General features: G+C 41.6%; 1 protein-coding gene and 1 pseudogene across 2 annotated transcripts; one reads left to right on the top strand and one right to left on the bottom strand.

Moving 5' to 3' along the window:
* SMIM3 (small integral membrane protein 3) lies at window positions 1-24,619 on the bottom strand. The gene is made up of 2 exons (XM_081301981.1): window positions 24,349-24,619; window positions 1-1,317 (listed from the first exon to the last, which is right to left on the bottom strand). Exon 2 carries the CDS (start codon window positions 1,304-1,306, stop codon window positions 1,124-1,126), a length of 183 nt encoding a protein of 60 aa, XP_081158107.1. The 5' UTR covers window positions 1,307-1,317; window positions 24,349-24,619; the 3' UTR covers window positions 1-1,123.
* LOC308653889 (H/ACA ribonucleoprotein complex subunit 3-like) lies at window positions 11,032-11,231 on the top strand (annotated as a pseudogene). Its single transcript has one exon. The product of its transcript is annotated as an H/ACA ribonucleoprotein complex subunit 3-like (transcript).
* Window positions 24,620-27,384: the final 2,765 nt, after the last annotated feature.

A 27,384-nucleotide genomic window follows, 5' to 3' on the forward strand; every position in this document is an offset into this window, starting at 1 on the left:
TAGCACTTTATTGGAAATTGGTTGTGTACGTCAATGAAATAAGATCAAAGTAAAAGCATCATTTTTACACAATAATATCCTAATATCTGTGCTATCTTGTTACATAGTTTAATAAATCCCAGGATGCTCCTGATGTGGATATCAAACAGCTTGGGTGGTCCAGAAATATCTCTATATAAATACAAATCATAGCATCTAAAATTATCATCACTGGCTTGAGTTGGTTCCAAAAGTCTTGAGAACATCTCTTAAAATATAAATACCTTGGATTTGACTGCAGTTCTGGCGGGAGGGAGTAAGGAGTATATGTGGAGCTAATGACAGCAGGAGCCGGGACAGAGGGACATAGCATCTCTAGTGTGGGGCACACAGGGGTTGGGGACTGCAGATCCTGAAAGCTGAGCAGGGTATTGGACACCTTGCATTTTCCAACACTGCCTGAATGGCAAAGCTACAGAGAAACGAGACTCCCCTGCAGAAAGAAGCCCATAACCCTAACTCCCTGGGCATTGCCAAACAATGGCAGTGCCTTCCTCCAGAGTATACAGGGACAAACCTCGGGCACAGAAGAGATTCTGGACAGCTTAACTCAACTCCCTTCTCCCTGCCATGTTCAGCTCCTGCCCTCCTTGACAAGGGAGAAAATTTAAGGGAGTGATGCTTCAAAGAAACCAATCCTGAGCCAGTGTGTCTCTAGCCCCTGGGATTGGGGGCAGGGTGTCCTTTGCTTGGTTTGAGGGGCACAGGAAAAGGCCGCTGTGTCCCCAGGGTCTCCCTCACCACCTTGAAGGCCATCGCCAGCTTTTAGGCTCTTTGCTTCTTCAAAGCTTCTCAGCTCTTGGCGTGACACCTGGACATCTGTGGTGGCTTCACTGTTCTCAAACAGCTTTGTCACTTGGTTCTCACAACCCTATGAGGTAGGAAGGGCAGAGATCATGATCCCTGGTTGAAAGCCAGTGAACCCGGAACTCACAGAGGTAGGTCCCTCGACCCAGTCCACACAGCTGGCCAGTGGAGAACCAAGACCAGAATGCAACCTCCCAAGTCCTTCCCACTGTCTTGCTGAGAACAGGCTGGGGCAAGGGACTTGCATCCTCGTTTCTGCTGGGGCTTTGGGTGGCTCTCAAACAGCCCCACTGAGCACTGGATGAGTCCGCATGCGGTAGATGATGACGGCAGTGGCTGGACACAGCAACAAGGAGGTCATGATGACGATGGTGGCCAGGATGATGAGGACAATGGCCCAGATATCCAGGATGTGCTTGGGAAGCACAGCTTCCATGGGGGATTGGCTGATGGCATCCATGTCGCCTCACTCTGCAACACACAGGAAAGGAAAATCAGCAGTCAGAGGCTTGGGTCACTTTTTAGCATGTGATCCTTATGGTTTCTTTATTGTATTTGGGGGGGGGCGGGTACCAGGGATTGAACTCAGGGGCACTTGACCACTAAGCCACATCCTCAGCCCTATTTTGTATTTTATTTAGAAACAGGGTCTCACTGAGTTGCTTAGTGCCTCACCATTGCTGAGGCTAGGTTTGAACTCGTGATCCTCCTATCTCAGCCTCCCTAGCCGCTGGGATTATAGGCAGGTGCCACTGCGCCTGGCATCCTTATGGTCTCTTGATCAATAATTGTAATGGCTTCCTTGCTGAAGGCTTCCTATGACCATGTCTTGCAAGGGACTTCCTATTACTCATTCAGAACTCACATCAACCACCTGTGGCGAAGGGACTGTACTAACGATCCATGTTTTGTTTCTTCACTTTTATCTTCCCTTATGCCCAATTTACAGAGAAGGAGTCAAATCCTTGAAAGAAGGACACACTTCTAATTTCCACACTTACTTATTAAACCACTATATTACCAGTCTGTTCCCCCCAGTTGTGAAATGAAAAATTTGTTGTTTTTGTCCAGTGTTCCTTTCTCATTATCCTGTAATAGAACTCCCTCTTTCCTAAGGAGACCCTACCTGTGGGTTAGGTGGGACCTTACCTGAGCACAGGGATGGAGATGCGACCTAGCCTTGCCCACTACAAATCCCCATAGTCAGGGGATTCAGGGGTAGGCAAGTGACCCAGGCTGGTCAACCAAGGTCCTCCCCAGTATTTTCATGCACAAGCTCTTGGAACCAAGGATTATTTCTCCTTGGGATTGCTAAAATAAAAGGACGTGAGTCTGGAAAGGAAGGGCCCAGGACTGCCTTACTTATATTTGGAGAGTTGGTCCTAGATATGGAAAGAAAGACCAGCCTAAATGCTCATGTGAGCACTTGAACTCAGAGAATTTGATGCCATCTATAACCCTGGACACCCCAGTTGTGGGAGCCAATAATTCCCTGTTTCTTCTTAACCCACAGCTCATTTGGTGTCTCTCCATTGCAGCTAAAATAATTCAGATGAGTGAGGATGTGTTGTAGTTTAGATGTAGTGTCCCCCAAAAGCTCACATGTGAGACAATGCCAAAAGATTTGGAGGAGAAATGATTAGATTGTAGCCTTAAACTAATCAGTGTTTTGATCCCTAATGGGATTCACTGAGTAGTTAACTGGAGGCAGGTGGGGTGTGGCTGGAGGGAGTGGTTCACCGGATCGTGGCTTTGGGGTATATATTTTGATCTGGAGAGTGGAGTCTCTCTGCTTTCCAATCATCATGTGAGCTGCTTCCCTCTGCCACACTCTTCCGCCATGATGTTTAGCCTCACCTCGAGCCCTAAGGAATCAAGCCACTGTCTACGGACTGAAACCATGAGCCCCAAATAAGTTGTTCCTCCTCTACTGTTGGTCTGGTTGGGTCTTTTAGTCACAGTAGTGAAAAATATGACTAAAACAGAATGTAAATCAGTCATCCCTAATTATTTTTTATTCACCTTTTATTCAACCTTAGGATCTTAATTATTTTTTTCACAGCATTCTGGGCCAAAAGAAATACCTAAAAGTCCTATATACTAAAGAGTTAGGTTGAAACAGTTCAATAAGTGTCTGTGTCCTGACACCTTAGCAGCTGTTTGGAAAACACACAATTTAAAAGAAAAAAATATTATTTAATTCTTAACTAGTTACTTACTAATGGAATGTGTGCACTGTTGGGCTCTGTACAACTTTTCAAACTTTGGACAGTGCTATCCTCTTTTCTTATTTCACAGTAATTTTTGCCCAACAGTTGTTGTATCATGGCAACCATCAAAAATTTAACTTCATAAAAGATGACATCACCAAAAGGAATGTAGTATGTTTCAAGTTGAACTATAACATACCACTTTGCATAATGTCTGAGATCAGTCTTTCTGCCCAAAATATTAAAGATCCTGCAGCTCCCCTTCCCTCGGTCCAGGGAGTTCACTGTGGCTCCCCAAGCTACTTCAGTGCAGAACCTGGCAACCAAAGATGTAGTCCCTTCGCTGCCCAGAGGGCAAGAGGCAGGAACAATCTTCTACTGTTCTCTCTAAACCTAAGTTCTTTTTTTTTAATTCTTTTTTTTTTTATATTTATTTTTTAGTTGTAATTGGACACAATACCTTTATTTTATTCATTTATTTTTATATGGTGCTGAGGATTGAACCCAGGGTCTCACACATGCGAGGCGAGTACTCTACCACTGAGCTACAACCCCAGCCCTAAGTTCTGTAATTCTGTAACCCTAAATCCCCCCAAAAAAAAAATTCCCCATTCCAGTTTTATTTCCTTTTCTTACTCAGTCACTGCGTTCATTTTCTAATGCCTTTGGCTCAATGCGCACTGTTGCCACCCTACATAAGTACCCAAGATACCCATGCACAGGTGATTCTGCATTATCTGTTATCATAACCAACACAGAAGTGTCTGCAAATAGTAAAGTGGGACATACCCATATGCTATGGTGTAGATAGGTTCAGTGTGTCTTCCAAGGGTTCATGAGTTCATTCAATCCCCAATGGAGGGTATTAAGAGGGTGATATTTAATCTAACTATGATATTTGGGGGTGGGGATTTTTAGAGGTAATTAGGATCATATAAGATCATCGAGGTGCAGCCCCCATAATTGAATCCTGGTTACTTTATAAGAAGAGAGACCAAAAGAGACCCCATCTGTTACACCTTGACTCTGTCAGCCAGAAAGCCATCACCAGATGCACCCTTTGCCCTTCTGCCAGAACTGAAAGCTAAATAAACATCTTTTATTTATAAAGTTAGCCTGCCTCAGATATTTTGTTATTAACATAAAAAATGAACTAATACCATAAATGGAATACCAGACAGCAATTGTCATACATTCACTCATTCATTTAACAAATATTTAGTACTGAGTACACACCAGGAATGTTCCACATACATTTTACAAAAACAGAACTATCTTATGATCCAGCAACCCCAATTCTGGGTATATAACCAGAGGATGTGATATTAATACGTGGAAGAAACATCTTTATTTTCATGTTTATTGCAACACTAATCACAATAGCCAAGTTATAGAATGAACCAAAATGTCCATCAACATGAGAGGATAAAGAAACATTGTAAATATACACAATGGTATACAATTTAGCCTTTAAAAAGAAGAAAACTTGCCATTTGTGACAACATGGCCAAACCTGTAGGTCATTATTCTAAGTGAAATAAAAAAGGCACAGAAAAACTTACATGTTCTCACTTATCTATGGAAGCTAAAAAAAAAAAAAATCACCTAGAAGCAGAGCAAAATATTGGTACCTGGAGTTTGGGAGTTGGGGGAAAACATGTTGGTCAAAGGATACAATGTTTCAGTTAAACAGGAGGAAAAATGTAAGTCTATGGAGTGAAAAAAAATAATATTTAATGATTATTAAAAGGAATCTAACATTGGTGAGCTCCAAAATATTTTAAGTTGGAAAAACAATAAATAGAATGCATAGGATGATTTTTTTGGGGGGAGGGGGTTCAGACTTTGTAGAATTAAGTAGATGGATAGGTAAGATCATATCCATGAAAAATATTTCTGAGTATAATCCCAAGGAAGGTTGGTTAATAGTGGTTACCCTCTGGGAAGTTGGACCAGGAATATAAGATACATTTTTGCTTTTCATTCTTCATGTTTTTATACCATTTGAATTTTCTAAACATAAGTATGTATTCTAATCTTTTTACCCCACTGAGGGGAAAATGGGATTTGGGGAGTTTTACTTAAAATTCTCATATTTAAAAAGGATCAATAAAGCCAGGTGTGGTGGTACGTGCCTGTAATCTCAGCACCTGGGAGGCTGATGTAGGTGGATCCCAGGTTGAAGGCAGTCTCGGCAACTTAGCAAGACCCTAAGCAACTTAGTGAGACCCTGTTTCAAAATTCAAGATTTTTTAAAAGATTTGGGGATATAGCTTAGTCACAAAGCTTCCCTTGGTTCAATCCCCAATACCAAAAATTAAAAAATACATATATTTTAAAAAGTAAATACATATATACTTTTTAAATAAAATTAAGATATGAGACTAGATCAAAGAATACCAAATGCCATGAATGAGAATCACCTTAGGATGGTATTAAAAACACTAATATCTCACTGGAGCTCACCAATGTAGATTCTTTTAAATAGCTATTAAATAAGTTATCTTTTTCACCTCAAAGACAATTTTTCTCCTGCTTATTTGAAATGAACATGTACCCTTTGACTAGCATCTCCCCCCATTGCCCACATAGTAAATGAGAATCACCTCAGGATTAAAAAACTGACTTCTGGATCCCAACCCAGACTCAGTGAATGAGACTCAAAAGCAAATGGGCCAGGCGCAGTGGTGCACACCTGTAATCCTAGTGCACGGGAGGCTGAAGCATGAGGATCACGAGTTCAAAGCCAGAGAGGCGCTTAGCAACTCAGGGAGACCCTGTCTCTAAATAAAATACAAAATAGGGCTGGGCGTGTGGATCAGTCATCAAGTGCCCCTGAGTTCAATCCCTGATACAAAAAAAAAAAAAAAAAAAAAAAAAGCAGATGGGAAGGCACATTTTTCCCCATAGCTCAGGTACTCTGCATAGGCAGCCAGGTTTGAGAGGTCCTGGGCTCGGCCATCACCAAGGTCTCTCAAACTTTTTCTAGCACTAAGATTTGGGAACTGATTTCTAGGGGCTCTTGTAGCCACGTTGGCCATATCTGGGCAAGTTCCAAGATGAAGGAGAAGCCTCTGGCAAGGGTCCCCAGGGTCACAGGATGATCAGGCTGGGGCCTGCAGAGGAGGGAGAGGCAGAGGCCGGCCCTGACTCAGCGGTGGAGATGGAGTCATTTACTCCAAGATCTCAGACATACAAGCATGAGTCACCGGATCCAGCAAACTGCAAATGGTTAAAGAAGGATGAGGGTGGGAGAAACCATTCTTTGTGGTCTCCTACTTACATCGACAGCAAGCCTGCCTTAAGCCAGAGGAACCCCGCAAAAGCACTTTCCAGTAAATCCATTAACATCAAACAGTTGCTAGGACTCCAAATGCCAGGAATACATAATCTCCCTGACTGATTTTCCTAAGCAAAACCTGTCATTTACAGGAACGCAAGCTTTGAGGCTCATCCACACTTGATCATGGAATATTACAGCTACAGCCAGTCCTATTTTACAGACAGTGAAACGGACATCCTGGGGTCCCTAACACTTTCACTCCTTCCTCCTTCCAGAATAATCATCGAAATACATAATCTGATCATATCACTGTTCCTAACTACAACCAAACAAAAGCAAAGCAAGTAGGTGAATAAATGAAACATTTTCTGTAACCAGTATCCTAGACGAATATTACTCTTGTGCAAATGAAATCACATTTAAAACCACAATCACAAAAACAAATAAAAGTAAAACTGCTCTAGTAGAAATGCAGAGAGACTGTTCCTACCTACTCAGCAAGGCAGGATAAATATCCTCAGGAGCCTACGCACTAGATATTAGGGTACCCACCCACTTTACAATATGCAATTCAAACTAAAAGCAATATTAAATTATAACACACAAAATTTATATGGTATGAAATTCAAGCGGGTTTTTTTTTCCTTCTATGAAAATAATTTTACCCAGTTTTTTTGGTTTTTGGTTTTTGGTGTCCCTCTGTAGTGCAGTCTGCTTACTCGATGGTCTAGGACAGCTGTTCAGCTTCCTCTTGACTCCTTGGGCTTCCCCAAACACAGTTGGAAAACCGCAGGTCACAATGTTTTCCAAGGGACTGGACCTTCCACAGCTACTGTTCCAGAACTCTAAGGCTGGCCAGACATGTGGTCAGGAGGGTACAGGGTACTCTATTTCCCTGTTTCCTCTTTCCAATCCTCAAACACGTGTCTTTCTACAGGCTGTTCCTTCCCATGTAGGAGGGTTTTTAGACACTGTGAATAAAGAAAAAAAATTTGACCCCAAAATAAGAAGTATGCAAATCATATAGTCAGTATCTTTAATTTCATGCTGGATGAATTTGCTTGGGAAAAAAAAAAAAAAAAAAGCAGAACTCTGAAGTTTCTGCTAGCTGACTTCTGTTTGATCTTATCTGGCATCCGGGGCACTGGCTCCTTATCAGGGCTTCAAAACTTTCTTCTAGATACATCTAATTAATACTCACAGATTACTTTGCTAATAATTTGCTTCACAGATAGACTGTTTGTTATTTCTGATTAATGGGTCATGAAGGGATTTAGCCGAGACCATTTGCGTCACAAATTTAACCCTGTCCACTGATAAGAAAATTATGTTTCAATAACCCTGGGAAGGAAAACAGCAGCCAGGCCTGAACCCCTGTCATTTTGAACTAGTATCCTTTATCAACTATTTACCTCATTAATTAATAAGAAACGCTTGACATATGTTCAATGTAAATTTGTCTAAGAAAGTGCCTCAACACCTCCCTGAGCTCACAGCAGAGAAGCCACTGATACCAAACATGCCACCCTATCAGTCCTGCACTGCCAATTCAGTGAACTGCTGCTCCTCAGTCCACAGGACTCAAGCAATTTAGCCAATGCAAAGGAAAAGTCAATAACCACAAAATGCTGAATTTTATATCCTCTAACAAGATTAAGTGTAAGGGCAAAAAGAGTAGAGTCTCTAAAGAGGGAAATTTTGTATTTTTCCTGAAGGTGGAAAATTCATCCAATCCACCAAGTTCTCCACTTGATCTCCTTCAGGCAGGAAAGGAGATGTCCTACTGTGTGTTTAGACGAATTCTAAATTCTACTCCTGGTACTCTTTTTATTAAGCAACTAAACTCTTTGGCAAATGAATCATTGTTCCAACCAATCTCAAGGTACAACCAATTTTCTAGTTATGTGAAAAAATAATAATACATTTCATAAATAAAAATTTCCCACATGTGGATAATTTTAGAATAAGGGGATTCAAGGCAACAATGCTATACTATCTATTCACTTTTCAACTATGAGATTCCTTAGCAAGCAACTTTTTTCTTCTCTGACAGGGTGATATTGTTTTTACTTTGTTTGAGAACTATTAGAACAAGTCATTCTGCCCAGAATAGTCATTTATTTATTCATCTGTCAAGGACTTGCTTATAAGCAAGATGTTCTGTTAGGAATAACTATGACTTACTCATTATGACTGTTTTACTTCCAAGAAGCACAGAGAAGTAAAGTAGCCTCCCCTTGTTTCCTCAAATGTATGATCATAAAAACCAACAGTTAACAAATGCTGTTCATTTAAATCTCTTTAAAGCTTTATTTTGTTTAGCAAACTTATAACAAAAGCAAATATTAAGTACTATTCTACTCTTGCCCCATACATTAACATATTAAACCTTCACAATAATCCTATGTGGGACATATTCTTTTACTGCTGTGAACACTACAGCTAAGAGAAGTTAATTGGCCAGAGATCATAAAGTTTGAACAGGATTCAAACTCAGGTCTCCTGATCCTGTACTCACCTCTCCCCTCCACACACACACACACCCCCTCATGTATAAGCACAGAGCGTGTCAGACCCAGAGCTCTCTTCCCAGTCCAGGTCAGATTCCCATTGTTTCTCACCAAAGGCTTTTCCAGATTGAAAAGAATGGTTTACAAAGATCAGGATTTCCAAATCTAGTAGTGGCAACCTAGACAAGTGGACAAGTCCTTTTACTGAAGACAATTAGAAAAGTAGGCAAAAAGGAAAAAAAAAAATCTACCTGAAATCACTAAGAACTAACAAAACAATGAAGAATAACAGGCTAAGATCTGGGAGAAGTAAAACTCCAGGGAGGTGAACTTGGCATTTGGGGCAGCATTTCTCCCAGTGGGAAATGGAGACTGAATGGTGCTTCTGACAGACTCAAAAAGCTCAGGGGACAAAATCTGGAGTCCAAGACAGCCAAAGCAGCAGAAGGAGAGCCTCTGCACTTTGAGCTGGGACCTCAGGAGCACCCTTGGCACTAGGGGTGACCTGGAAATACAACTGTCCTCCAGAGACAGTAACCAGCTGGAATGATCAGTTTCTAAAACTGATTCAGATTGTTTCATTTCTAGTACCTTCCTGTACCTGACAGAAGCAAACATACATCCTCTCTGGAAACAAGAACATCATGACAAGACTCATTTTTTTTTTCATATACAATGTCCAATACATAACCAAAAGTAACCAGAAATGGAGGGGGAAACGTGGCAAAAGTGAAACCATTAGAAAGCAGAAAGTAGAAAAAAACTTTAGGGGCTCCAGATATTGGCGTTATCTCTCTCTCTCTCTCTCTCTCTCTCTCTCTCTCTCTCTCTCTCTCTCTCTCTCACACACACACACACACACACACACACACACACACACAAACACACACACACACACATACGGAATAAACTTATTTACTATGTTTGGGGGGGGAAATCTAAGGATATGAATTTTTATAGAGAACTTGAAAGTACAATAAAGAACACATCAGGTTTCTCAAAGAACCAAACAGAAATAAAAGAACTGCAGAATAAACAGTAGAAATTATAAAAATAAAATAGGAGATATTATAAATTCAGTAGGTAGACTTAATAGCATACCAGATGAAAAGAGGATTAATGAACTGAAGGATCACATTAAAAATAGTTTTAAAGCCAAATAGAAATATTAGAACTGAAAATATAATTTAAGGAATTAAAAATACAATAGAAGGGCTTAACAGCATACATAGTAGACACCCTTCAAAAGAGAATTAGTGAATTGGAGGATAGATAAAGAAAAATCCTTTGAATGAAACAGAAAGAAACAAAAGGGTAGAAAATAATGAAAACTGCATAAGGGACACAGGAAATAGTGACAAGATATAATACCCATGTAACTGGAACACCAGAAGGAAAGGAGAATGGGGCAGAAACAAAATTGGAATAAAGAATAGCTTGGAATGTTCCAAAGTTAATTAAAGACATCAATCCACATGCTAAATTAGAAGGCTTAGGGATTCCTAGAAGATGAAATGAGAATAACTATATTTTCATTTAATGGCACTGAAAAATAACTATAAATCCACAGTTAAGCACAAATTAGTAAATCTGCTAAAACCCAAAGATAACAGAAAAATAAGGCAAGTTATCTTCAAATGGGATTAATAATCAAAAAATACGTAATCTTTAGTCATTAAGAAAAATATTAAAAGAGCACATAACTTCCATGGGTGGGGAAATGGCAGGAAAATAACAGCAGCATAGAACAGATGGGACACAGAGAAAGCACAGAGAAAGATGGATGGCAGACTTAAATCCAAACAAAGACTATTCCAGTAAATAACAATTAAAAAAACAAAATGTACATCTATTTTTTACAAGAGACATGGGGATAGGAAAGGTTGAAATTAAAAGGGTATAAACAAAACACCATGTAAGGGCTGGGGTTGTGGCTCCATGGCAGAGCGCTTGCTTCACACATGTGAGGCACTGGGTTCAATCCTCAGCATCACATAAAAATAAGTAAACAAAATAAAGATATTGTGTCTATCCATAACTAAAAATTTTAAAAATATATTTAAAATTTTTTAAAGAAACACCATGGAACTATGAATTATGTCAACTAGTAGACCTATACGACTGTCACACAAAGTAGACTTAAGCAAAAAGTATACCCAGGCTTGGAGCCTCGGGTTTAAGCATGGTCGTGTTTCTCCAGTATTACCTCAACAAGCAAGGAGATCAGGTCTAAACACTGAAGGCATTTGACCCTTTAGGGCAACAGACCTGCTCAGCCCATCCTGCTCGGCTCTCCCCAACAACAAATACTAGTGACACTGAATCATCATCAAGAAATGCTTCAAGGTGCTCATGACCCAGCAACCATACCGTGTTCTCTGAGGGTCCCTTAAATTTCAGGTCTCTTCTGTTGCCTGCTCCATTTTGGAGAATCTGTAACCTACGGCGTCAATCTGTGAGCATGAAGCCTTCTTACCACCTATACCCTTGGGAGTCCAGTCTCCTCCTTGCCTTTGTCATGCTTGTATGAGGCCATCATAGTGGCGTCTTTTTAAAGGGAGCATGTTTTTCATATTTTGAATTACTGCCACATTATTAAAGAATAAATTATTTGGGTGGGGGGGAGGATTACCAAAGATACAAGAGAGGTAAAATGTTCTTTAATTTTTATGTACCTAATTTCAGAATTATAAGCAGAAAGTGACAAATTCAATACTGTATTGGAAGGTTACAACATATGTCTCTCAAATACATAACAAAAAAGTTTTTAAAAATCAATTATGGGGACTGGGGTTGTAGCTCAGTGGTAGACAATAACAACCTTTCTAATCCCCATGTAAAAAAACAGATGTACATTTTGTTTTTATTATTATTGTGTCCATCTACAACTAAAAATATTTTTTAAAAAATCAACTATGGACATAGAAGATTTCCTAAATTAATAGTTTCTGTAATATATTATTTCCAATAGGAAACCATCTAGAACCAGGCACAGTGGTGCACTCCTGTAATCCCAGTGACTATCGAAGGAAATGGAAGAGGTTTGCAAGTTCAAGGCCAGTCTCGGCAACTTAGTGAGGCCCTACGCAACTTAGCAAGACTGTGTCACAAAATAAAAAAATTTCAAAGGGCTGGGGATGCGGTTCAGTGATTAAGCACCCCTGGGTTTAACCCCAGTTTCCAAAAAAAGAAAAACACATCTAAGAGAATTAAATATGAAAAGTTAACCTTTAAAAGGTTTCCTCTGAGAATAACTATTTTCATTTAATGGTTTGGGGAAAAAATTAATGTAATGAATAATTACATTAAAAGAAAGCATAACATATTGTTTAAAAAAAAATAAGTTCCAAACAGAATAGTTTTAGTCTAGGAATAGGTAACTTTTGAATTAATTTCTCAAGTGAATTTGTTTGACCTGACTCAGAAAATAGGGAGCTGGTTCTAGCATGTTTCAGGTACAACCATAAATAATATATTACTAGAAAGCAATTATGGCATGCAAAATTCTAGGATGGTCCCCATGAATTCTGTCTCCTAGTATTACCCCAGTTATACAGCAAAGGTGAAGGACCTTTGCAGATGTAATTTAAGGTTCCACTGAATCACTGATGTACAAAGTGCCACTCTTCCTTTTAATCACTTTGGCTGAAGGCCCAGTTACAAATACAGCTAATGAAGAAGGTACTGGTAACCCTTGAAAGTTATTCATTCCTCATTGTGGAGTAGATTTTAGATGACTTTAATCAAAAGTTTGTCTAAAGTGGGACAGTTGGAAATCTTTCAAAAGAAAGCTTAGGATTTCCCTCAGGTAAAGTCTCTGGCTGGCCTCAAAGAAATGACGCACCATGAATGTTAAAGCAGCAAGGGAAAAGAATCCGGCCCACACCTGGATGAGGCTGGAGACAGATTGTTAATCTTCCAGATGACAAAGCAACCTAGCCAAGACCTCGACTGCAGCTTTGTGAGACCTAGCTAAGATGTGCTTGGACTCCTGACCTAATGACACTATAAGATAATAAAGATATTATTTTAAGTTTGTGATTACTTGTTATGCACCAATGAAAACTAACACAACAATTCTATGTATCCGACTGGTTTTGTTTTGTAGAAATGAAACTAAGGATGTTCTAGAAATCTGCACAGAATTCAGACACTATCCAGTTTAAACCATGTAAACTGACTCCCATTTTATGCTTGAGGAAAATGAGGGCCTAAGAAAGGAAATGACTGGCCCGAGTAAGCTAATGGCAGAACTAAGAGAACTCGGGCTCTGACTGGCAGAGCTGTTTTCAATTCCTTCATCATCTTTTTGAGATGGGAGCTGGGGGGGCAGGGGTGAAGGGGGGATGCCAAGTAGGGTGCTGGCTGGAAAACACAGTGGTAGAGGGGTGGTACAATAAACTGATGCAAACAATGAAAGCCAGGCAGGTTCCTGACTGTGTCTTTCTGCTACGTAAGAGCATGTGAGATTGCTGAAGGCCCAGAGCCATAAAGAATGTCACAAAAGGTGAGCTGAGTGGTATTCCAGGATCAAATGTACACACACACACACACACACACACACACACACACACACACACACACGCCATCAGAATCAGTGACGCAGTCCTACATTTACGATTCATCCATTGGCTTGAGGCCCAAATGCAAATGAATCTACTGAAGATAGTAATGGACAAACCTTGTAAGTCACTTATTTCCTACGGTGGGTGCAAACATCAGAGAAGAGAGGAAAAGGCAATAGAATCCACTTATGGTGGGAGATTCTACCAAACGGGGAAAATCCACATGCACACAGAACAAGAGGAAGAAGAATGGCAGAGACAACTTTGCCTAGGTTCCAACCCTGCCCCAGCACTGACGTCACCCAATACAGCTCCTGCCTGCTTCTGTCCAGAATGCCTCCTCTACTCAGGAAGAGGTACTAAGTAAACATTTATTAAATCAACAAATCCTCAAGATCTTATATTCTCGTAAGGCCATGGAAACTCTTTCAAGTGGAGAGAATATTTTGAAACAAGAAGGAATATAAAGAGATTCTTTCCTTTAGAGTCACGCTACACAGTCGTGTTAAAAACCCGGACTCCGAGGCCAGTCTACTTGGATTTAAATATGGCTCCACCACTTTCTGGCTTAGCAACCTTAAATGCTACTTCCACTTCCTCGTGCTTCTAGTTACTCGACTGAAAACATAACCAAATATGGGAAAACAGTTATCTGCTTCATAAGATGAAGAGTATTAGATAAGAAAATCACACACAGCATTGAACAGGGTTAACAGAATAACACTCTACAAATGTTAATTCTTAATATGGTTAGAAATTCCTGGCTGTAGGGACTCACTAAACTCAGCAAATAAATAGCCTCCATTCCTTCAGCTAGTATATTAACATCCCAGACTTGGACCATGTCTTTAGTTCATCAGTAAAGATGACAGAGGATACTATGGTTTGGATATGGTTTGTGCCCCCAAAGGCTCCTGTGCTGGAAGCTGGTCCTCAATATACAGTACCCAGAGGTGATTAGGGCCTGGGGCTGCCACTCTTAAAAAAGATAAATGCCCATCTCACAGGAGTGGGTTAGTTACCACAAGAGATAGTTGTTATGCAGCAAGGCCATCCCACATGCTGAGCCTTTTTGACACACACTTCCCTTTCTGCTTTTCTCCCATGAGGCTCTCACCAAAAGCAAAGCAGATACTGATGTCATGCTCTTGAACTTCCAGAACTGTGAGCGAAATAAACCTTTTCTTAGAACTTACCCAGCCTTGAGTATTTTGCTACAGCAATGCAAAATAAACAAGCTACATGATAATCTATATTAATGATTTTTTTGAATTAACAACATTGTGATTAAACTGACCTATTCCTCCAGTTAAATAGGAGTGGATTAAGAGACAGACATAAAAGAAAAGTACAGATTTTGCCCTTAAATAAGTTCACTCTCTTTTGAAAGAACCAGATATCCATTATAATCACTAATTGCAGAGAAGTGCAAAATACCTGGAATGCTACGCTGATGGTATAAGCCACTCACCACCAGAAAAGAGGAATGAAATAGCAAGAGCATGGATTCTAGAATGGATAGAACGGTCTTGATTTGAACCTTGTCTTCCACCCTCATGAGAGGTGAGACTTCGGCAAAGTTATATAAGAATCTTTGAACCTTGACCTTCTCTTCCGTGAAGGAGGGACATTAAAAGTACTACAGCACAGGGGCTGGGGTTGTGGCTCAGTGGTAGCGCGCTCACCTGGCATGCATGAGGCACTAGGTTCGATCCTCAGCACCACATAAATGAAAAATAAAGATAAATAGCCTCCATTCCTTCACCTAAAACTGAAAAATAAATATTTAAAGTACTACAGCACAGAAAACAGGGGCTGTGATATAAGTTTGGAAGTATAAACTGAAATTCAAAAGGAAGAAATGAGGGGAAAGGCAGGCTAGGCGGAATAGACATCACCAACAAAGCCCAGAGGTTGGGGGCATGTGTAGTCCTGGTGGCTTTGACAAGAGGCTTAACCTCCTTGAACTTCAGTTTCCTCATTTGTAAAATGGAATGATAATACTACTTCATTGGGATGCTGTGGAGGTTAAATGAGTTACATGTACTATTGGGAAGTGGTTGAAATTTTAAGAGGGAAAGGCCTACTGAGAGGCCTTCAGTCAAGGGAGTTTACCCCTGAAAGGAACACTGAGACCCCAGCCCCTTCCTCTTCCTCTCTTTCTTTACTATGGCTGCCATGAGGTGAGCCGATTGCTCCACCGTGATGTGCTACCTACCCAAAAGCATCAGGCCCCAAAGTAATAGGGCCAATTAGTCATGAACCGGAAACTCCAAACCATGAGACAAAATCAACCTTTTTTCTTATAGGTTTATTAATCCTATTAAAGGGTTGGAGATTTAACTCAGTGGTTCTTGGGTATTTGTTACACTAGCAGAAAATTGAATAACACAAGCACTCAAGACAATATCTGAAATAAAGTAAAGGTTTTCACAGAATTAAACTTGAAATAGTGAACACAGGAAAAAAGAACTCTTAAAAAAGAGTTCAGAGAGAGGGCATGGAGACAGATGGTGGAATGAGATGGACATCATTATCTTAGGTACACGTATGATTGCACAAACGGTGTGACTCTCTGGTATACAACCAGAGAAGTGAAAAATTGTGCTCCATTTGTGTACAATGAATTGAATAGCATTCTGCTGTCATGTATAACTGATAAGGAAAAAAACAAACATTGTTTTTTTAAAGAGTTCAGAAGCCTAGTGTGGTGGTACGTGCCTCTAATCCCAGCAACTCAGGAGGCTGAGGCAGGTGGATCACAAGTTCCAAGCCAGCTCTGCAACTTAGGGAGGCCCGAAGCAACTTAACAAGACCCTGTCTCAAAATAAAAATTTGTAAAGGGTTGGAGGCTTAACTCAGTGGTAAAGCACTCTGGGTTCAATCTCCAATACAAAAAAAAAAAAAAAGAGTTCAGAGGCCTTACTATTCATTAAGGTGCTGTGACTGCTCTGTGACTGATCTGAGTCCAATGTAGGAAACCACAGTGATATGCTTCATAAGCAAATAGCCTTTGAAAATCTGTCCCCAGCTATGACATTCTACCGGAAACAGCACACCCCTCTACTCCAAACTGCCGCTAATAGTTAACTTTTGAGAGATTGCCAATGGTTATCCAACTGGTTTTACTGCCAAGGAGCTCACAGAGGAAGAGGGCAATAAATTAAAAAAAAAAAAAAAAAAAACTTCCTGCTTAGCAGGCAAGCTGAATTATCCCAAAGTGAGAAAAAAGGCAGAGAGAAGCAGGTGGCATCCTGCAGGTATGGCCCTAGGCCAGCACTGCCAGAGCTCTGAGCAGACACAGCCACTGCTGTTTCCTTTCCACCAGATGCAGAGGCCAGAGAGGAGGCAGCGGCAACCAGCTCTAAGTCAGGGAGGCTGGGTATGTGTAAAGACTCCGGACTCTGCAAGGCTGAGAACCGTGAAGCTGATGGTTTTGGGGGAGGGGGAGACAACAGGCCTCCAGAGTATCCAGCATCATCCACCTTCAAGGACCACTTTCCAAGACCATCCTCAGAAGGAGCCGGTAAGATTGCCAGGAAAGAAAGGAGCATTCAAGACAGAGAAGACAACCCATGGGCACCCTCAGCCACCCGGAGGGATGCATAATGACCCGTGTCCCAAGGGCATATCCCACTTAAAGACTCTTGCTGTCCCCTGCTCTTAGAGTTCAAAGATGTTTAGAATGGCCTCCAGCCCAGGGCCTCAGTGTCCATGATCTCAACTGTTACTGCTCAGTTTTCCCAAAACCACCCTGTTAAATGGCCACTCTCACCCACCAGACATTCTTTGTCTCATATCTCATTTTGTTTTCTTCATATACTTTTCACAAATTAGTTCATCTGCCACTTGTTTATCTATTTTGACTTTTACTCCTATCAGGCTGAAGCCTTGCTCCTTTGATCCCTCAAATGAAAATAGGCAAAGAACGGAAGACCTGTGCATCCTCAGCACCTGTCCCTGGGCCTGGCACATTGTCAGTGCCAATAAACACAAGATGGATGAAGGCACGAATATGGGAAAACTAGGTGACTTCAGATCTGAGCTCAACTCATGGAACATAATTGGTGGTGGAGGTCCAGAAAGAATCCTGATCCCTACGGAAATTCCAATGACCCTAAAATCACAACCATATCTCCAAAACAAAATGACATCCTCTCATCTTGTCATTTTCTGGAGACTCTGAACATTCAGGAAAGATGACAGGGACTTCTTTCTTTCCGGATCACTCTGTGCATGCACCAGGTAGAGCACTGGCCTTTCAGAATCAAGCCCTTCAATTCCCTGCTGCTCACTAGCTTGGGCTGATGCACTCCTAGTTTTGACTCCATGTGTGCAGGAGCTGGCCACTGGGGAGAAGGGAAGTTTGCTGCCCAGGGTGTAAAACTTTTTCTCTGTTCTCATAAGAGGACAGAGAGGCTAATGGAGGAGGAAGTGGGTTTCACATGACCAAACCAGTGTGAGGACATCTTAGCCTCACATTTACTCTTGGAAACAGCTCTCGTCCCATTGTGTAATAGTCAGCCTCAAACATTTGCTGGCCCATCATGGAGTCATTTCACTAGGGACCTCTGTTCCAAAAAAAAAAAGGGGGGGGGCGGAGGAAGAAAGAGACAGGGCACACAAACCATCAAGAATGTGAAATGAATCAAATCAAAGAACTTTCTCCAATGACCCAAGGTCTCTGGGGAAAACTCTATTCTCATTTCACTCCAACTGGTCCCTGTCTCCTCCAAAATTGGTAGCGGGTTAAAGACCTGTTCCCTGCCTGGGTTATATCTGTTTCTCTGTGGCTGGGGGGAAAAAATGGAAAAACACCAGCACATTTGTTTCAGAGAGATCATAAATGCAACCAGCAATGTCTAAGACTACACGTACTATCAGACAAGCCAATCATATAGTTTCAAAAGCCAACAGAGAGCCAGTAGAAGGGAAAACCCAGGCCAAATCCACAGCATCCTGTTTCAGCCACTACCATCCATCACTGTCATTTGCCAGTTACAAAGTGCTGTGGTGTGCTGGACTCACAAAGGAGACTCTCCATGAGAGGGGCCACAGGGTGGTCCATGACAGAGCTACAGAAGTACTGGAATGTGGTGCTAACCCACTGCATCACTGAGTGATCCCAAAGAGGGCCTCACGTATATGGCAAATAGAATAAAGATGTCCCAAACCAAAGATATCCATGTCCTCATCCCCAGAACCTTGAATATAAAAAAGAAAGCATGACTCAGAGGGCAGAGACATAAGAACACAAACCAAAGGGATTTTGCAGATGTGATTAAAGTTAAGGACTTTGAGATGGGGAGATTACCCTGGATTATCCAGGTGGATCCAACCTTATTACATGAACTGTTAAAGGTAAAGAACAAGGCAGAAGAGAGGGTTAGAGACATGGGACAGAAGAAGGATTGATTCACTCTTGCTAGCTTGAAGATTCAGGCAGCTAACTAAGAGCCAAGGAATCTGCCAGAGGCTGGGAAAGGTCCTCTATTTACAGCCAGCAAGAAAGTAGTGACCTGTGGCCCCACAACCATAGAAAGTAAATTCTTCCAGTAACTCAGATAAGCAGGAAAGTAATCCTCCCCTAGAACCTCCAGGGAACAACAACAAAAAAAGCAACTTGACAATACCTTGATTGATTTTATTCTCATGGGGCCCATACTGGACTCTGACTTTCAAAACTATAATTGAATAAAAAATGTTTAAAGCTGCTAAATTCAAGACTCATAAATTGCTATTGCTGCATTAGACAATGAATACAGGGTGTGGTGTGATCCTGAGTAAATGACTCTTTCCCACTGGACCCCAGGTTTGCTGCCAGTCCATTAGAAAGAATGGACAAAGTGATTTCTGAAAGTCTGGTCCCCTCTGGAAGACCCATCACCCTCATGACACTCTGCCTCCACCACAGCTTTATCCCTGGTTCCAGGATGAAATTGGGTTGAAAACCATTTAAGAAAAAACAGAAGAGAGTGAAATAAAGAGAAAAGCAATCTTTAAAAATCTCTAATATGTTTCCTAAGATAACGTCTAAGACACTAAACAGAGGGTCTCCTGTTCTGCCATTTGTTTCTTTCTTGATCTACCTTAGAGGAATAAAGTGGGAAGTCTGGGAAAGCCAGCAGAAGGCTCCAGCTTCAATTGGTAGAAGCAGTCCAGAGCAGGGAGCTAAAGATTTTGAGATCTTATCACAATACTCAAACTCAAATTATACTGAAGAGCTATAGGAACAGAAATAAGGTGGTATTGCTATAAAAATAGACATGAAGATCAATGGAATAGAATAAGACACAGAGACACACCCACACATTTGACCCTTGACAAAGGCACCAAAAAACATAAAACACCAAAAAAACAAAAAGCACCATTTAACCAATGGTGCTGGGAAAATTGAATATGTAGAAGAATAAAAATAGGTCCCTATCTCTTGCTCTGCACAAAAGTGGATCAAAGATCTATATATTAGACCAGACACACTGAAACTGCCAAAAGAAAACACAGGATCAACACTTCAACATATAGGCATTGACTTCTTTAATAAGACTCCTAAAGTTCAAGAAATAAAACCAAGAGTCAGTAAGTGAGATGGCATCAAATTAAAAAGCTTCCCCACAGCAAAGGAAACAATTACAAGCATGAAGAAAGAATGAGTAGAATGGGAGATAATCTTTTCCAGCTACTCTTCTGACAGAGAACTGATATCCGAAATAAAAAAGAACTTTAAAAACTTGACACCAGAAAAACAAATAATTATTGCCGATCAATGGACAAATGAAGTAAACAACCATTTCTCAAAAGAAAAAGTACAAATGGCCAACAAATATATGAAAAAATGTTCAACATCCTCAGCAGTCAAGGAAATGCAAATCAAACTACACTAAGATTTCATCTCACACCGTTTGGATTGGCAAGCATCAAGAATATAAACAAACATTGGTGAAGATGTGGGGAAAGAAGAACACCTATAGATAATTGGTAGTACTGTAAACTATGAACAACCACCTTGAAAAGCAGTATGGAGATTCTTCAAAAGACTAAGAATGAAACCACTATATGACCCAGCTATGCTACTCCTTGGTATTTATCCAAAAGAACTGAAAGAAGCATACTCTAGTGATACCGGAAGTCCCCAGTGATACCTAAAGTGCAGTTCACAATTGTCATGTTATGGAATCAGCCTAGATGTCTGTCAACAGATGGATGGACAAAGAAAGTGCAATGTATATATACACAGTGGAGTTCTACTCAGTCATAAAGAAAAATGAAATTATGTTATTTGCTGGTAAATGGATGGATCTGGAAAACATCATGCTATGTAAAATAAGCCACACTCAGAAAATCAAGGGTCAGTGATACACACCTATTATCCTAGCAACTAAGGAGATTGAGGCAGGAGGATCACAAGTTTGAGGCCAAACTCAGTAACGTGGCAAGAACCTCAGCAACTTAGTGAGACTCTGTCTCACTGATCAAAAATCAAAAAGGTCTGGGGATGTAGCTCAATGGTAGAGTGCCCCTGATTCCATCCCCAGTATAAAAAAAAAAAAAAAAAATAGGAAAGTTGGGAATCAGATTTTTCTCTCTCATTATTTGGAAGAAAGAGAGAAGAGAGGAATTTTTAAAAGGCAATCTCATGAAAATAGAAGGGAGGACAGTAGAGGAAGGGAAAAGAAGGAGAGAAGAGGAATAGGAAAGGAATGGAACTGTGAAATGATATGGACCAAATTATGTGCAAGTATAAATACATCACAGTGAATTCCATTTTTATGTATAATTTTAATGTACCAATTTTTAAAAAGCAATAAGTAAACAGAAGGAAGACCATTAATGTGGAGGAAGGGGGGTCAGGGGGAGGAAAGAGGACAGGAAAATGGGAAGTACTGGGGATTGAAATGGAGGAAATTGTTATATACATTTATGAATATGTCAAAATGAACCCCACTACTATATATAATTATAATGTATAATCAAAACATTTTTTTAAATTTTTTTAAGTTTCCAGAGCCTTGTGGAGATAAGGTGAAAAGTACTGATCATCAAGGTCTGTCTGAGAAGGGATCAGAAGTAGTGACATGTGTTCCAGATACTTGTCATCATTAGTTGAAAGTGACTTGTAAAATTCAATTTTCTCTGCATCTCCTGTTCCTCCTCTATTTCATTCACCCTGATCCTGTATGGTGAGGTCACCAGCAAACCATAGATCCATCAGCTATCATAGTACAAACAAATAAAATAAGAAAGCTACACACAATCAAGCAATGTACTCAGTTTGAATCTGGCTTGCTGTTGCTTAATATGTCAGGCAATTCTAATTCTCACCTGTTCCCCTTCCTGGCTACCCAACAGACTTTACCATTCCATTATCTCTTGAGAGTCCCCTTCTGCCTCCCTAAAGAGCTATAAGGGGACTAGGGCTAATGACCTTCTAGTACACTGTCAAATTGTCACCTGACTTCCCCCAGGTCATCCTGCAAGTAAGTAACAGAGGCAAGATCTGAATCCTGCTTCCCCCAAATTCCAATGAAGTTCAGAGGACAGATCCTGAAGTCAGACTGCCTGGACTCAAACCTCACTCTGCCACTTCCTGTGTGATCATGAATGAGTTGCTTCCTCTTTCTGGAACTCAGTTTCCTCATTTATTAAATGGAGGGAATGATCATCCCTCCCTAATAGAACTGTGGTCAAGACCAAATGAATGAGGTTGGACATGCCTATAATCTCAGTAAGCTGGGAGGCTGAGAGAGGAAGATTATAAGTTCGAGAACAGCCTCAGCAACTTATCAAGGCCATAAGTAATTTAGTGAGGCCCTGTTTCAAAATAAAAAGGGCTGGGGATGTGGCTCAGTGGTAAAGCACCACTGGGTTCAATCCCCAGTACCAAAAAAAAATTAAGTTTGAAGGACTGTGGATGTTAAGCAATGCTGGGTTCAATTCCCAGGACCAAGAAGAAGAAAAAAGAAGAATTATGCCTGGCTCATACATGGTATGTCACGCAGAATTATGATTCCATCATTCAGCATGCCTGGACAATGTGGGTGAGGGACTGCAGAGTGTGGTGATGTCAAGACTTATTTCCAGAAACATCGGAGAGTAAAACTTGAGTCCATCTATCTTCCCACTGACAATAGTGTAAGAACAACCAAACTAAAGATCTTTTTTTTCTTAGAGATATATCCTTCATTTGTATGTTTTAATCCATAGAGAAGAAACAGAAGTACACGTTTAGAGGAGTATCAGAAAACAGCTGGGAATGATCTGGGCTGTGACTACCCCTTACACTCTTGTTCTGTCACCCCTTAGTCCCAGGATCTGACCCAACCACAGCCCCAAGAGCCTGTCATTTGTTTTGTGTCTCTAACACTTCATCACAGCTCCAGTCTCCTCCAGTTACACAAGAGAGGGGGAATCCCCAGACTTTGTGAGAAATGGAGCCCCACAGTTCTGAGGTCCTGAAAGGTCAGTGTGGGAGCTTGATGGAGCATGTCTTGTCACCTCACAGCATGATTCACAACCCACAAGAACTGGAAACAAGATGTCTCCACTAGAACAGAGAAGCACTTTGTAGTTTCTTCTGTTCTCACTGAAAAAGTTCAGATTGTCCTAAAGCTAGTCCTAAGACTGTCTCCCATGTGTTCAGATGGTTGATGGGTGCACCACACAATCCACAGAGCACGCTATGCTCACCCACAGTAACACATCTGCCCCACTCCCACTTCCCATTTTACAGACAGGGAAGATAAAGTCCAGAAAGGGCAAATTGCCTAAGTCATGGTAACTCAGAGAAACTCCTAACCCACAGAGAATTGCTCTTCCCACCCCCACCCACTTCAGTCAGACGTTCACCAACCTTCTGGCTGTGACACCACAGATCATAGCAGATGTTCTAGGACTCTCTGATAAGTTAATGACTGAGCAGCTTCCCCCACTAGAGCCTGCTCCACTGTCTACACAATCCAGAGAATCATCAGCCCTCAGGAGCCAGGGATAACTACCAGTCAGGAAGGGAAGGGGAGGCTGCGGGAATGAAAGGCCAGCCCATTCAGTCCGAATAACAACTCCTGACATTTGCTCAGGTTTTCGTGGCTCACATCTTTTGTCTTTTCACACAGTGAGCATGTATTGAGCGCTACAATTTACCATGTTCTGTGCCAAGTGCTGAGGATGGCTCAGAAACAAGGACAGATGGGGAGTGCAACACTCAATAAATGGGGGAGGGGTGGGGGTGGGGGCAAGGATTCTAAAAGAACCAGCCATTCTAACTTAAGGAGCAGTTAACCTGGAGGAGGAAGGAACTTGGAAGAAAGGCTCCTTTCCAAGATCCTTCTCCTTGCTTTCAGTTAGCAAAGTGTGTTTTCTTCACTTCACAGATGGAGAAACAAGACACAGACAGATAATGGTGAAGCAGCTAGGAACACCACTGGGGCTAGAACCCATCAATCCAAACTCCCGGCACTTTCTATGTGGAGTTCTGAGAAAAGCTGGACAGACGGCCCGCTGATTTGGCTTCAAAGACAAAATCCAGCGCAGTGGCCAAGCGCATACAGGCTGGGTGGTTGAGCCCTGACCGCGGGCCAGGGGAGCCATGAGGGGCAGCCTCTGCCGGAGGAGGGGGACCGCTTTCCGAAATCGCAGGAGCAGGGCAACCCTGGGAGTAGCCCTTCTGCGGGTAAGGCTGCGGCTCCAGATCCAAATTCCAGCCTCCCTAAGGGCCCAAGATTGTGTGCAAAAAGTGGCTGGAACTTAGGGGCTGGCAGCACAGGGGGATTGTTGAGGAAGAAATGCAAAATGAAGGGGAAGAAATGAGGGAGGCGAGGGCAGAAACAGGAGCGCTGGGAGGGCACTGGAGTAGGAGCAGCTAAGAGCTAGGTCGCGAGTCTGAAGAGGTCCACTCCACCGGAGCCCCACAATCCACACCCCATGGCCTCACTCACCCCGGAGCCGCGGTGCTGCTTTCAAACCCTGAGGCCCCCGCCAACGCCGGATCGCAGCTGGACTGCGGAAAGTTCCTGGCGCCGGGACTGCCCTGCGCTTCTCCAGGTCTCCAGGATCAAGCGGGATCCGGCAGCCGGAAGCGGCCCCCAGCCCTAGAATCTCCACCCCAGCCAGCGCCAGGAACGAGTCCCGGCTCCTCGCAGCCCAGGAGCGCTCCCGCACTGCTCCGACAGTGCTCAACCCCCAGCGCGCGGCGCTCGAGTGGCTGTGGAATGCCGGGCCTCTGAGGACCGCCCCCGGAAAGCCACGGCCCCCAGCCTGGGTGCAAACCTTGCTCAGCTCCTCCCCAGCCTCCCTCGCTGACTGGTAGAGAGGGAAATAAAGGAACCTTCAAGGGAAAGAAAGGAGTCTCAAGTTCCCGTCGTCACCTTGCCACACAGTCGCTGTGTGGCCTTAAACAAGTCACTTGGCTTCTCCACCTCCACTCTATTGTAGACAGAGAGGGTTGGTCTACAGCGTGTCGAAGATGCAGTCTAGACATGGGAAAATCTAGTGAGGGTTAGATGTTGGAGCCAGGACTCAAGAGTTCCTGCTTTGCAGTATGCGGCATGTAGGATCCTTAGGAGACTCTCTCTCTCTGTAAAAGAGGATAATAACGCCTGTCTCCCAGCCCTCTTTTAAGGATTGACTTTAGAGGACCAGTGTGAAGCTGCTTGGTGGCCATAACTCCAGACTTCCTGATTATTTTGCGATAACAAAATGAAGTCCAAGGTGATCAGAGGCCCATTGAAATTCAGCCTCTAAAAGGCTTCACACACTCCATGGAATGAGGGAGGACTCCCATCCCCCCACCTCAGCACCCACCCACACTTCTTAATTCCACAGCAGAGTTTACTTCAGTCTTACTCTTCTGAAATAAGGGAGCATAAGTTTTGACTTCCAGTGAAAAGTCCTGGAGCCCAGTTATTTCAATTTCTTCCTTTACCCAACGGACTTAACAATAACCATACTGACCTACCCAGGCCTAAATTTGAGATGATGTAAGCCCTGAACTTACCAGCTATCATTTCCTCTGACTCACAGATGAGGTCAGCAGAAATGACACCAAATCATTACTCCATGCTATGTCATTTTTTAGAGGGAGGGCAATGAGGATGAAGGGGATACATGTGAGAAGTGATTTGACAAAAATTGTAAGGGTTATCACCCAACAGCATGTTTCTATTTTTTTGGTGTTTTTTGTTTGTTTGTTTGTTTGTTTGTTTGTTTGTTTTGGGGGGGGGCTAGTACTAGGGATTAAACCAGGGCACTTAACCACTAAGCCACATCCCCAGCCTGTTTATTTTGTTATTGTTGTTGTTGTTTGTTTATATTTTGAGATAGGGTTTAGCTAAGTTGCTTAGGGCCTCCCTAAATTGCTGAGGCTGGCTTTGAACTTGCAAACCTCCTGCCTCAGTCTCCTGAGCTGCTGGAATTACTCCAGGCCTGCGCCACCAGGCCTGGCTAACAACATGTTTTATTCATAGAGAAAATAATGGCACCCTAAAAACAAGTACAACCCAATTCTAAATTTTTCAATACAAAACTTTCATTTAATAGGAAAAAATAAGTTAAAGGAGGACAATTTTGATTTATTACAGTGTTCCCTGGTAGAAGTGGGTGAGATCCTTTGGGTGGACAGTTCATAACTGAATGTGACCCTGACATGAATGCTGGCTTCCCTCTGGGACAATGCAGAGGCCCCCAGACTGGAGCCAGTATCAGCCATGCTTAGTCTGCTTTTTCCATTTAGTGGAGTATTAATATCTTTTTAATATTGATTCACTCTGGTACCCAAAACACAAGCCAAGAGACAGTTTGAATGTCCGTGGGAAGTTTACAGCTCTGTCTGCAGCCTCAGCTAGACTTGTTTTAAGTTAGATCTACATAAGACTTTTACATTTCCTTTTTCACCTATACAAGTATATTTATATATTCAATTGAGAATAAAGTGACATCAAAATGGAAGCGAAGAAACCAATTTTCTGAGTCTGTCACTCAGTAGTTAAAGAATCATTAATTCCTCATTTTCTAACTTGTAAGTTAGGAAAATGAGAACTATTCCTCTTAATACAATTATTGTGAATAAATGTTTCATTCATGCATTTATTTATTAAATAACTCCTAAACATTCTAGGCATGAAGAACAGGAATTATCTTCATTTATTGTGCTTACACGTAAGAAATTTATATTAGTTATAATATACATAATAAAACACTTTCCAGCCAGGTTCAGTGGCACACACCTGTAATCCCAGAGCCTGACACAGGAGGATCACAAGTTCAAAGCCAGCCTCAGCAAAAGCAAGGTGCTAAGCAGCTCAGTGAGACCCTGTCTCTAATAAAAATACAAAATTGGGCTGGGGATGTAACTCAGTGGTTGAGTACCCCTGAATTCAATCCCTGGTTAAAAAAAAAATACCACTCTCCATCACTCTATCACATCATCTTGCTTTACATTCTTTATAGTTTTATAAACTAATATCACCTAATTTATTTCTAAGGAAGCTAGACTGCAAAACATTATTCATCAAACATAGTGTGCACACACATGTGTACAGCTTGGCCTCTCATTTTTATGTGTTTGAGAGTGGACAACCTATGGGTTATATTAGTATGTGTGTTCCATATATCACTTTAAGAAGTGTAGAAGGGATGTGTGGCCACGGAAAGTTTTATAACAATTACTTTTGATTCATATTTCAAACCATACTCAGTTACTTGCCTAGAGTTATCTCAGAGAAGAAATAAGAGATAGATAGGCCACTTTGGTTAAAAGTGACAATTTCTGGGCCTAACTGAGACTATACTAAGAATTGAAGTAGCTAAGAAACATGAATGTGTATGTACAATTATGCAAATGGTTTGAGTCATAAAGGGGGGGAAATGAGTAGTTTTGTCTGGAAGTAAATATGCCAGAATGTGAAAGATTGGTAAAAGACAAAATTTGAATGGGCAAGCTGTAGAAATTAAGGAAAAGAAAACCATTGTTTTCT

This window comes from Spermophilus citellus (assembly GCF_964194105.1).
Source record: "Spermophilus citellus genome assembly, chromosome: 1".
Lineage (NCBI taxonomy): Eukaryota > Metazoa > Chordata > Mammalia > Rodentia > Sciuridae > Spermophilus > Spermophilus citellus.

Excerpts from the sequence above, each read along its gene's own strand:
- SMIM3 (XM_081301981.1), bottom strand. The coding sequence starts at position 1,306 with ATGGATGCCATCAGCCAATCCCCCATGGAAGCTGTGCTTCCCAAGCAC.